Source organism: Myotis myotis, unplaced genomic scaffold (assembly GCF_014108235.1).
Source record: "Myotis myotis isolate mMyoMyo1 unplaced genomic scaffold, mMyoMyo1.p scaffold_m19_p_15, whole genome shotgun sequence".
NCBI classification, from domain to species: domain Eukaryota; kingdom Metazoa; phylum Chordata; class Mammalia; order Chiroptera; family Vespertilionidae; genus Myotis; species Myotis myotis.
In genome coordinates, this window is record NW_023416319.1 from 22,828,490 (window position 1) to 22,841,378 (window position 12,889).

At 41.4% G+C, this 12,889-nt stretch overlaps 1 protein-coding gene across 8 annotated transcripts in view; it reads left to right on the forward strand.

Moving 5' to 3' along the window:
• MYOF (myoferlin) overlaps positions 1 to 12,889 on the forward strand; it is a 137,937-nt gene that overhangs the window by 71,565 nt on the left and 53,483 nt on the right. For all 8 annotated transcript variants that reach the window (XR_004972182.1, XM_036336582.1, XM_036336580.1 and 5 more), the window contains 6 exons: positions 561 to 677; positions 4,665 to 4,842; positions 6,152 to 6,276; positions 8,374 to 8,480; positions 10,745 to 10,937; positions 12,077 to 12,232. Coding sequence is in view for 7 of the 8 variants with exons in the window: in XM_036336582.1 (XP_036192475.1) it covers positions 561 to 677; positions 4,665 to 4,842; positions 6,152 to 6,276; positions 8,374 to 8,480; positions 10,745 to 10,937; positions 12,077 to 12,232 (876 nt within the window). In the remaining variant the exon portion in view is untranslated. The remainder of the gene's footprint in view (positions 1 to 560; positions 678 to 4,664; positions 4,843 to 6,151; positions 6,277 to 8,373; positions 8,481 to 10,744; positions 10,938 to 12,076; positions 12,233 to 12,889) is intronic.

Consider the following 12,889-nt stretch of genomic DNA (forward strand, 5'->3'; position numbering starts at 1 on the left):
AAACCCAGAAAGGGACAAGGTAGAAAGCAAAAAGCCCTACAAGGAGGAGGGTGGAGACTTCTCTTTCTCTCAGAAGATTCTATTGCCAACACGGCCAGGTATGGTGAGGGAATATCTGACACCCATCCACACACGCAGCTGCACAGACATCTTCCTCCTTTACTTCCTGGCTGCTCTGAGGCTTGCCCTGGTTGCCAACATGGCAGCCTTCCTATTCTGCGAAGAGGAAAAAAGTTACTGTAGGTAAAGGTAGAGCTGCTCTGCTGAAGTGGGGTGAGGGAGACTTTGAGTCCCTTCCACTGTCACTCCCCCCACCTCAGTCATTGCAATATCTCTTTCAGCTCACCTCCCCTGTCTCTCTTTGGATTGCCACCTGAAGTCACTGTTTCTTTTTTTAGATACCAAAGATCTAAATCCAGCTGAGAGAATTAATGATTCATTTTGGAAATTAGGGCTGTGGAAGGAAAGACTTTTTGTAGCTGGATTAGCCTGAGTAGAGAGACCATTCTTTCTGCTGTTGTTCATGCCTAGAGGAATAACTCTGTGTGGTTGCCTTTCAGGGAGAAGGAGTTGCCTACAGAGGTAGAATCTTGGTTGAACTGAGCACTCTTCTTGAAAAGACACCACCAGAGAAAAGGCTTCAGTCCATTTCAAATGATGACCTACTGGTTGTTGAGGTAAGTGTTGGAGTGTGGATAAATAATGCTTAGTACAGAAAAGGGTGTTGTAGAGGATTGGTGGTGGGATGGCTAGTACTGGCCTACCTGAACAAATGGGCCTGAAGGGGACATCCAGGAACTGAAGTTGGAGTCATAGCAAGTGCCCTTCAATGCCCTCTTGACCTGTCTACAACAGCCCAATGGGGGCAATGAGATTTGTTTTATCACCAGTTTTCAGTCATATTTAGTAAACAGACCAAGATGAGAAGTTGGGCAATTTTCTTTGACATATAGTCTCCTTGACCCTAATATTCCATACCTTGTTGGTTCACAGCCACCTTGAGGAGCTATTACCTGCTACCCTTTATCCTGCTTGACAAAAACCACTCCCTTTCCCAAATTCACATCTAAACTCTACCCTATACCAACTCCATCTACAAAGTGCATTGAGTTAGTCATTGATGATCAGGAGAGCCTCAAGGTCCTGAAAAATAAAGAACACCCATCTGTGTCCAATAGACCATAATTTATATGTTTAACTTTCTTTGTTGTAGGCAGTTTTGTCCCAAGGCTCCTAAGGGAGGGCCCTGACCAAAGCTAAGGCTCCAGACTTCCCTAAATGGTGTTGATTGCTCCTTCTCCCTAATCCTTGTACCCTGAGGGCACAGGGGAAGTGGGAAAGAGCTGGGAGAAGGGCTGAGTTCCCAGGTGCAGGACGCCAGGACAGCCTTGCTCTGGGTCAGTTAAGCATAGGGTAGGGGCGCCCCTCTTGGAATCTGGACCTGCAAAGTGGTCCAAGGAGCTGCTCCATCTTGAGCAATTTGCTCACAGTGTGTACCTGCTCTGTTGGGAGTTGTAGTGATGGCCAGAAGCCTGAATTATTGTCTCAGCCCAGAGCCTCTAGGGTGAGGGTCCTATCAAGGCTTCTGCAGGTGACTGCAAATTATTCATGGGGAAATCTAGAGAGTTCTAATGGAATCATGGCCCTGCGAAGGTGTGCAGGCAGAGCCAGCCCAGCTGGAGAGCATCCCTGCTCCTACACAGAGCCTCCTCATACACCTTCTCTGTTCCCCCAGCCCCTGCATTAACAGATGGCTTCATTAACTGATCACTTTTTTCTTGGCCCTGACTCAGCCTCAAATTATGTTTTATATTTTTGCTCCTTCCCTTCTCTGATACCATCCAAATGGTTTACAAAAAAGAAGTTGTGCTGCATATGTAAGTTCTGACTAATACAAATAACTTTCTACTTTGTCACTTTTGCACAACAATTAAAACCAAATTCGGATTTTCCAAAATATTACTAAACCATGGATAGGTTAGGGGACTTAATTGTGTGCTGTGAAGTCTCCCAAGCCCCTCTCTTTTGTGGACTAAAGTAGGGATGCGTTTAAATTCAAAATTCCCCCAGCAAAATCTCAGGAAGTGAGGCCCAGGCATAAGTATATTTTAAAGCTCTTCAAGTGATTCAATATGCAGCTAAGATTACTAACCAATGTTTTAGAAAGACTTTTAAAAAATAGTGTGACTCAGAAGCGTTTCTATTGAAATCCTATTGGAGGTTTCAATTATACCATGTTGGAAACTCCTTCAACCAAAATGGAGATTTTTGTAACCGTGGGATGTTCTGGGGTTCTTCAAGAAAATAAGCTGCGGTCACTGTCAGACATTCTTAAAATAGTCCTCAAAAAGTTAAAAATATAATTACCATATGATCCAGCAGTTTGCAGATACCCAAATCATTGAAAACAAGGGCTCAATTGGCTATTTGTACACCCATGTTCATATTAGCATTATTCCCAATAGGCAAAAGGTGTAAGCAGCCCATGAATCCATTGATAGATGAATGGATAAACATAATGTGGTATATGCATACTGTTAAATTGATTAAACCAGGAGGACATTAGGCTGAGGTGGCTATAGAGCCTTGGCAGCCTATGGGAGCAAACCAAAACCTAAGCCTATACATACCTTAAGGCTAAGAGATGGAAATCAAAGGAGAACAAATCACAAATAGCTAACTAGGCTATCCCAAATAATGCATTCATTTAAGCTGTAACCAATCAAATAATTTCCTTGCCTACCTTCTACATCTGCTCTATAAAAACCTTCCCCTTGCTCCTGTCAGTGGTAACAGCTTCTGGTTTGTTGCTGTGTTTAATGGGTCCTGAAGTTTTCTAAATGGAAGAGTGCCATGGATAGATGGGGGTAATGGTAGCACAAAAATGTGAGTGTTTAATGCCACCGAATTGTACACTTAAAAATAGCTAAGATGAATGAATTTTACATTGTGTGTTTTACCAAACAAAAAAATTTCAAAACAGTTGTCTGAGTACTTCTCTAAATGAATGACCGCATTCTTGCATCATACAAGCCAGACGACACAGCCATGATTGTGATTCATTTTATAGAATAAAGGTAATGGTATAGATGAATAAGGAAAGAAAGAAAAATCAGTTGATAACTATCCTACAGAGATCAAGTAATTTTTATTTGCTTTATAGTGGTGAAATATATCACTACTCTACTGCTTAAATTGTGGTATACAAATTGGTAGCAAGGTAGAAATGGGAAAAAAAGTCAAATACAACACTAAAAAGTTATCACATATTAAAGTGTGATAGCCATGTGATCTCTAAATCTCAAATCGAAGGACTGAAGAACTGGAAGTTCTGAACTTGAGAGGCTTTTGAGCTAAACTTGCTATGGTGAGAAATTTGTCGTGCAATTTGAATATTGGCACTTGTGGGTCTCACAAGTTCACAATGGAGCACATAGCCAATATGGCTGCACTATAGTAACCACTGATGTTCTCACCCCCAAGCTGGGCCATTGTATACAGAGACTGGGTATCTACAGGGATCCAGAACAAATTCTAGATGTGGACAGTATTAAATAATCAAATACAGCAATTTAAACCATTGCATGGCTTGGTTTGACTGAAGGATACAAAGGTAAGTAAGGATGTGATCCATAAAGGAGAGAAGCAATCTGAACAAAGATTTGGGGCAGGATGTGGATTCAAGAGACTTTATATGCCCACGTGAAGGAAAACCTCAAGGACTCCTGGTTATTCCTGCTAGGCTGATAGATACTCAATGTGATCATTCATTGTTGGCCCTATTTCCACTCCCTCACACACATACTCAGTAAACTGGTAATTAACAAAACAAAAGAAAGAAGGAAGGAAACAATCTTTGATTTCTATTTCAGAAAAAATAAGTTCACCTAGTTTCATTTATTTTTAATATGTTTTTATTGATTTAGAGAGAGAGAGAGGAAGAAAGAGGGATAAAGAGATAGAAATATTAATGAGAGAGAAACATCATTGATTGGCTGCATCCTGCTCGCCCCCTACTGGGGATCGAGCCCAAAACCCGGCATGTGATCTGTGATCTGGTTCATGGGTCGATGCTCAAATCACTGAGCCACAACAGCTGGGCTAATTTCACTTATTTTTAAATTTGACATTAAAAGTTTTTATTGTTTCTGATTAGAAAATTAATACTTAAACAATTCAAACAATTAAAAATGTATGTTAGAAAGTAAAGTTAACCATAAGCTCTCTACATTCCCCAACATATCTGTTAACAATTTGAGTTATATTATTCCAGACTTTCTTCATGCATATGCCAATATTAAAATGTATACTTAATGGGTTCACTTTTAAATACCCTTTTCCCATGTTTGCACTTGTGAATCTACCTAAATATTTTATGAACTTTTATTCATTTATATGGAGGCAACATTTGTTTAACCAGGGGCCTATTAATAGATATTTGTATGGTTTTCATTTTTATCTCTATTTCAATCAGTGCTGCAATGAACATTCTACATTTGCCCACTTGTATGAGTACAAGGAAAACTGCTAGATTCAGGAACATTCTTCACTGGCATTTAACTCAACACTAACTATTAGGTTCCGAATTATATTTGCTAGAAATCTACATGTAAATCAGAGCAAGAGGCGTTTCATTGAGCCTTATGTCTGCTCATACTTTATAGAAATATCAGCGAAGGCGAAAGTACAGCCTGTCTGCTGTGTTCCATTCGGCCACCATGCTGCAAGATGTTGGCGAGGCCATTCAGTTTGAAGTCAGCATTGGGAACTATGGCAACAAGTTTGACTCAACCTGTAAGCCTTTGGCATCAACCACTCAGTACAGCCGTGCCATATTTGATGGTAAGACTGACATTCCCTCCCGTGCGCGTTTAGAGTGGGTGCCCCACAGGGCAAGAAGCATGCAGCGTGTTCTCCCTCTGGCAGCCGTTACCTCCAGTACACGCTTAGTGGGAAGGAAAAGGGTGAATGGAGAGGAGAAGTGGCTGGAGTTCAGGCACCTTTAAGACTAGTCAAACCAAAGAAGCCACAGGCCCTGTGCTGCGCCCCCTGACCCCATCCCATGCCCAAATTTTACACTGGCTCTGTTTTGTAAAGTCACAAGATGGCAGCTTGCTGATCACTGAGCTCCCTGAACACATCTCCTGCCTATCCTCACCTCTGCCCTGCCAGGCCCCCGGTCACACTTAGATTGAGTACTTGAATGGGGCTCTTGCTCAGAGCCTGGAAAATCAAGCTTCTGGTCTTTGCTCGGTCACTCACCCGCACTGTGACCTTCGCCACATCACTGGATTCTAACATCAGTTTCTTCATCTTCTTCAGAGATGCTGTGCGGATTTTTTCAAAACAGGCTGAATAAATAAGGACTTTCTGTCTATCCCTCAGTTGCTTAATTGAATAAAACTAAAGAACCCTACCACCCTAGACCATTTCCTAAGCAAGTAGCTGTACTTGCACAAAGATGGATGAGAAACAGTCCCTGCTTTTAAGGGACTTACATTCTAGTATATAAAATAAATCATAATAAGACGGCGGAGTATGAGAATGCCCTAATAAAAATATTGACAAGTGGTTTAAGAGCATAGAGGAACGAGGGAGAAATCCTGATCAAATATTCTAACAGATTCATCTAGTTTTTACCTAATTTTTGTATAAGCAGTGTTAAAATATAAAATATGCTAGAAACTTGGCTAATAATTCTAAGCAATACCAAACCCCATGTATCTAGCAAAGTCTTTTAAAAAACAGAAAGTTCTTTTTTCTTGCCCCACTTCTAACAAAAATATTCATTTAGAAGAGCAGTTTTCAGGGACAAACACATTCAATCTAATCGCCTGTGCTCTCTCTATTTTCTGCTACTGTGTTATGTAATCATCAGTGATGTTCCAGTACATGATCCCAAACCACTAAAAATCCTAAAGATTGCTATGTTTGGTTTACTAGGGCATTTTAGAGAGTTTTTCAAAACAGGCTGAATAAATAAGGACTTTCTGTCTATCCCTCAGTTGCTTAATTGAATAAAACTAAAGAACCCTACCACCCTAGACCATTTCCTAAGCAAACAATGAAACAATAACCCAGTTTGCACATCTCTTTAATAAGCATGCTGTTTGAGTGTACAATGTCCCTGACCCTCAATGTTCTACACCAGGGAACTACTATTATTACCTGCCTTGGGCCCACACAAAGCCAGTTGTTACCCTGACTTCATATTGGGAAGATATTAGTCATCGCCTGGATGCAGTAAACACTCTCTTAGTCATGGCAGAACGGCTGGTAAGTTTATCTTTTCTACATTTTCTTTTCACCAGACAGAATTAGGTATTAGTGTTAGATACAGGCTAGGCCACTCGAACGCAAGACCTCAAAATATAGTGGTAAGCAAGATAAAAGCAGTGTCTTTAGTTACAGTTGAGGTAAGTGATCCAAGGCTGGTATGGAGGTTCAGTGGTGCTGGGGACCCAGGCTCTTTCCCTCTTGTTGCTCTACCATCACTAAGGAGTTGTCATTTGTTTTTGAGGAAGAGGCACCTCACTGTTACACCTACCCTCCAGACTGAGGAAGGGGAGGAGCGGGAGAGGCGATGACACAGGTCTTTCCTTTGAAGGAAAAGACCCAGCAGTCACACACTTGATTTATACTCACTTTCCATTGACCAGAATCCAGTCACGTAACCACATCACACTGCAAGGGAGTTGGGAAATGCACTCTTTTATCTGGGCTGGCATATGGCCAGATAAAACTGTTCTTATTGTGGAGTAGGGAGGGTGGATATAGAAGGCGAGGGGTCAAAACTCACAGTGTCTGCCACATTTGTATGTGAATATGGTGTAGAGAATGGTTCATTCCAATAGAAATATGCAACCCTTAGAGTTTTGCTGTTAAAGTAGTAAAATTCTCTACTGTGAAAAGAGGGTGGGCTCAAGGGAACCAGAGCCTGACATTTTCCACTCTGGCTGTAAACTAGAGGAACCCTCCTTGTTTGGAGCTTGGGGATTCACTATGATAAAAGCTGCAGAGTTGTAATATCTGAATTATACACCTACTTGACATCGATGAGGAGAAAGGGAGCATGGTTGAGATAAAGATACTAGTCTTCCCTATTTCTATATTTACAACTCCCTTCTCCAGCAGTGAGAAACTTGATTTTCATTATTCTCAATATAGTTACTCATTTATTTAGTCCTAAAACCCAAAGATAAACCACAATGAAAAAAAACTAGAGTTTGATATGTTTATGATTTTTTTTCTTTCCTTTAAACAGAGGATATATAGAGAAAATATTGTGTTGAAATGTTACTTTGGTGAGTTCCGTGTAGTTATGTTATTCATCTGAAATATAATTCAGGTTCGTTTGTTCCTGTTTTATATTCCATTTTAGGGTTCCTTTCCCCCATCTTTGTTGGTTTTATTTTATTGCTATTTGAGTACATAATATATTTACATGGTTTTGTTGACATAAGAAACATCCACACCTGTAAGAATTTTTATGAGTTTGTTTGAACCAAACTGATGACAATTGCCAGGAAGCAAAATCTTAATGGATTAAGAAAATGTTCCAGAGAATGGTAGCTTTGCATCTTATTTTATACATAGAATAAAAGGAGGAGACATAAATAGGGTTACATGAAATTCATTGGTGGTAGATTAAGGAGGCAGGAGAAGGCAAAGTGAAGAAATCTCTGGGATTTGGATAAAAAGTAAAATGTAAAGATGCTTCTTTTGCGTTGGTGAGCACAGGATAGTTAACAATTAACATTTACAGCACTAAGAGATGGTATGAAGCAAAGGAGATAATAGTAAGGGGTTCTGTGGTCTCCTGCTCTGGTGGGAGATTGTACCCTGAGGAGTCTGAAAAAAAGGGAATATTCTGACATTCCAAATGTCTGATAAAGTAGATACAAAAAGGCAATAATAGACAGGCTCAGTTAAGGTAAACATTGACTTTTGTCAAGGAAGATATCAGCCTAGGACATGACAACCCACCAGGACTTGCTTTTAGTTAGGAAGTTTTCATTTCAGGGCATCCTATGTGTTTCCTCTAGGTCTCTGAGTTTGTAAGGCCCACTATACAGGCCTCCCCTGAGCTTGTCAGGTTTAGTATGTGGCCCCTTTTCTGTCCACACTTTCAAGGGTCAAAGCCATATGAAAAGATCGTCCTAGTACTTAAGCATATCAGTGTTGACTGCATTTTGAAGAAAAATAAATAGTGCTAGGCTATGGTGAGCATTATTAAAAACAAAACAATAAACAAAAAATCCCCATTTTTTCCTGTTAGGTCTTTGTGTATTTTTTAAATTGAAAATTAAAGTTAAATCTCACTGGGTATAATGGCATAATGCACAATTACCAACTATTTCCTCTCTTTCCCAGCAATCTAACATAGAGGCTCTAAAATCAGGGATACAAGGTAAAATTCCTGCAAACCAGTTGGCGGAAATATGGTTGAAGCTGATCGATGAAGTTATAGAAGACACGAGGTAACCTGATTTTGTGTATCTCAGAATTTCCAGCCATGCTTCCCTCACTTAAACTATCAGACTAGAAGAGCTTCTAGAATTATCCCTAACGTTCGTCTGAAAAATAAATTTCAATTAGTCAGGCTTCTCAAAAGGCTGGCGCTGGGAAGAGCCTGAATCACCACAGGAAAAGCTCCACTTTCGGGTTTGGTGCCAATTCTAAAGCAGCCCAGGAGGCTGAGGGAGGCCTAACGGGGAGGCTGGGCCTAACTCCAGGAAGCACATCCCAGTACAGCCTCAGGTGAGGGGCGGGGAGGGAGCAGGGAGCAGGGCTGTGTCTCTGCCTCCCACCAATCTCCGGGCTGGGGGCAGAGCAGCAGTTTTGCCATTCGGAACATTGTTTGTAATTTCAACACACTTTTTAGAAACAACTTTTTTACGTGCTCATTTACGGATTGCCTGGTGAACACTCTGGCCCAGCCTCCTTTCGGTAAAGCCAGCAACTTTGACTTGAGCCAGAGAACCTTTCATAACCGTGACTTGGGGAAACTGCTCAGATCTCTGGGTATTTGGAAATCAAAGGGGGAAGTGATTCATTCCAAACTCGTTTTAAATATTGGCTAATAAAGCAGTGGACAGGGAAGTTCCAAAAGAAAAGCATATCGAATAGTTCTCATAAGCAACAGGAACCAGAGTCATCCTCTCCCTCCCCCACCCCCCATGCTCTAAGTCTCCCTGTCTTCTTGTGCCTTCTAGTGGTGTAACCAGGTAATTGACATGCAGCTAAGATCAAAGTACTGCTGGATTCTGGTTTATATTCAGAGAATTTTAATCTGGGTCCAAGAGGTCATCTCTTCCGGTCTCCTTACTTTATAGATGAGACAACAGTGGCCTAAGGAGGTGAAATGGTGCCTCTGACGCCCAGAGTTGGGTTTATAAGTGCAGCTCTTCTTGCTGCGTGTTTCACACTGTTAGCATCTATTTATTGGAAGTCTCACATGTGATTTTTGAGCTAGCAGCTTCCGTATTTATTTATGCATCAAAGAATCATAGCAGGGACTTAACCCTTCCAATGCATTGCCCTAATTACTAATGTAACCAAACAGAAATATTTCATAATGCCTCTCATGTCGAAAATGTGAATGCTAAGGTTTGCTGAGCAAAACACAGAAATATCTATGTTCACTATTCTTAGAGAATCTCTTTTTAAAGAATCAAATGCATGTGGATTATTTATTGAAGATTTAAATTGGAAACTTTTAAACTTTATGTAACAGGAAATTTGTGTTTAAGGGAAGTCATGGTTGGATTTCCTTCATTTAGGAAGCTGGGTGAAATTCAAACCAATGGAAATTCCAGGTAGAGACAATGTGAATAGAACTTCCTGGAATTGGTGACAACCTTACCCTGTGTCCCCGCCAGCTGTCATGTTGAGAGGGAAGCACTGGCAGAAAATGGCCCCAGCTCAGCTATTCTTGACTTCTCATTTTGAATGAGAGCTTGGCCTACGCAAGTGGTTCTTAGCCTCTTGGGAGCTCCAGGGCCTCTTTGAATACCTGATGATGATGATGATGATGATGATGGCAACATTACTTAGACTTTAATTTGTATCAGGCATTGCTCTCAATGCTCACAATATATTAATTCATTTACTTCCCACAACCCTAAAAGGTAGATATTTCCCCCCCACATTTGAAGATAGGAAGATAAGAGATCACAGAGCTCCTAAATGATGGAGCCAAGATTTGTCCCCAGGTAGCCGGCTCCAAAGCCCGTGTTCTTCCTCATTATGTGACACTGCATGTCAACGCAATTGTACACTTTTCTTTATAGGTTCCAGGGATTCATACACTTTTTCAGGCTCCCCCACAGGTGATACAGGGGTGTATGGTCCCTAAGTTAAGAACCCGTTGGCTGAATGGTCTCTAATCTCCCTCCTCCTTCATTTTGTGGTTCTATACAATCATTATAGGGAGGAAAAGGCATTTCTCCAAACTGCTGCTGCTGTTTCCATCTTCTTTCCAGCGATTCTATAGGCCTTGGGTCAAATCCAAGGAATCACTTTGAAATTTTAATTCCCCCCTGCATTTCTTTTGAGAGTGAGGAGAGTCTTAACTGGAACATCTGATCTACCAATGCCATATACAATCTTTTCGGCTTACATCTGCCATACAGTTAGGAAAATGGTGTGGTCTGAAAGATGGAAACCAAATAGAAATGACATTGACGGTTCTGAAGCCTAAGAAGCTATTCGGCAAACTCTGTTTTGTTTTGTTGGTTTTTAGCTACACGTTGCCTCCAGTGGAAGGAAACCCTAATGTCACAATTCTAGATACTCAGATCCAAAAGCTGCGGTCCAGATCTCTCTCCCAGATTCATGAGGCAGCTGTGAAGATGAGGTCTGAGGCCACAGACGTGAAGGCCACAGTGGGGGAAATCGAGGACTGGCTTGATAAATTAATGCAACTGACAGAAGAGGTAGGACTTTTAAACTGCACAAATGTCACTTGCTATAGAGGAAGGATTCTGTGGAATGGCATAGGCTAGAGATGGTGGTAGGGAAACCTAGTACATTGCCTTGGATTTTGGTCAGATCTGATGGATAATGAAATGAAAGAGTTGCTGGCCAGGATGTTAATGGGTAATGGGGTGAACATCATTGAAGTCAGGACAGAAGGAGAATTTTGAGTTGGTGGTCCCAGAAAGGTCTTCAGAGTGAACAAATCATTATCATAACCACAGTATTTCAAGTAGAGTGATAAAGTAGCAGATAAGGAGCAAATGCCGCCTTTGGTTAGAATTGGGAAGACGACTTTGAATCTGGACCTACCATGTGTAAACTTGGGCAAAGTACTAGTATTCAAACTCTCTAAGCTTCAGTTTCCTTTAATGTAAAATGGAGGTAAATGTAGTACTCACTTCACAGCACTGTTTCATAAAGATTAAAGAGGATGATGAGTGTCAGGGGCTTACCACGGTGCAGGGCACACAGTAAGGGCTGGATAAATTTCGATTGCCATTAACCTCTGTGAACTGAAAGAGCAAGGGACGGAGGACCCCGCCTACTGACCTTCAGAGGTGGGCCGGGGGACTAATGTATTGGTAAATAGAAATCCATTTGAAAAAACATATGTGATTACAGATAATTTTTATTTTCTACTTTCTATACTTTGGTGCTTTCAAATTTTCTATAGTGAACTTGTATTACCTTTATAATAAAAAAAGTGGTTTTAAAAAACTAAGCAAATATTTCATATTTGGAAAATATATGAAATTTGTAGCCCTTTGACTACTGTTGATGGCTTTCTTCAAACAATGGGCAAGATAAGAGGTGATATTTCCTAAAATACCTGTTGGAGCCCAGCGAGCAGGCAGGCCTTTGGGCAGGTGAAGCCCCCTTCTGCTTCGCGCTATGCCCTTTGGCCATCCCCAGCCTCTCCTCGCCCTGTGGGCTCCCAGTGTGGTCCTGAAAGATGTGAGACTCAGGAATGTGGGCCAAGCAATCCTTGACCACATGTTTCTTTGCCAAGTGGAGCCCTGCGGATCCAGCCTGCAAGTCCATGTGCATTTAGACTAATGCTAGCTGTGCTTCCTTTTCCATCCACCCACGTGACCAGCCTCAGAACAGTATGCCTGACATTATCATCTGGATGATCCGGGGAGAGAAAAGACTGGCCTATGCACGCATTCCCGCACATCAGGTTTTGTACTCCACCAGCGGGGAGACTGCATCTGGGAAGTACTGTGGGAAGATCCAGACCATCTTCCTGAAGGTATGGCTTCATCGCTGTGTAATGTGAAATACTTACATGCAAAGCGCGCACCCGTGATCAATTCCAGCCCACTCTGGCCTCTTCCCCTGGGGTGGGAATTCCCAGAGAGTGGTCCAAGTTTTGTTGGCATTCAATCAAGGACTCTGATATTAACATGGCATTGTGAATGCTTTGCTTTCTGGCGTGAATTTTCCACTGATTTCTAAAGCCTCATGCAAACCAATGCCTTTCTCCCCTTCCCTTCTAGGGAGTGTTTGGAAGTAGAAAAAAGTATATATCATATAGGTAGTCCATGGAATCTATTCCCTAACTAAACGGGTCCTCAAATTGAAAATTTGGGGGAATTATTACTTTAGGGCAGGGGTTCCAGGCATTTTTAGAGTCATGGGCTCCTTTAAATACCGTGGACTGAACCCAAAGAGCTCTTTGGATTGGGGGGGGGGGGAGGGAGGGAAGAATAAAGAGCAAGAAGAGAAAAAAAAAACAATCAGGGGAGAGTGTTCTCTTAAAACAAGGAGGTATCTGCTAACTTTTAATAAATGTACTCATTGCTCTTTAGGGTGAAAATAGAGCTGGAGTGATTATTTTCTCTCAAGTACCTCTTGGTGGGATAAATATTACTTAAGATAGAAGCACAATTATAATTGACCCAGCAGT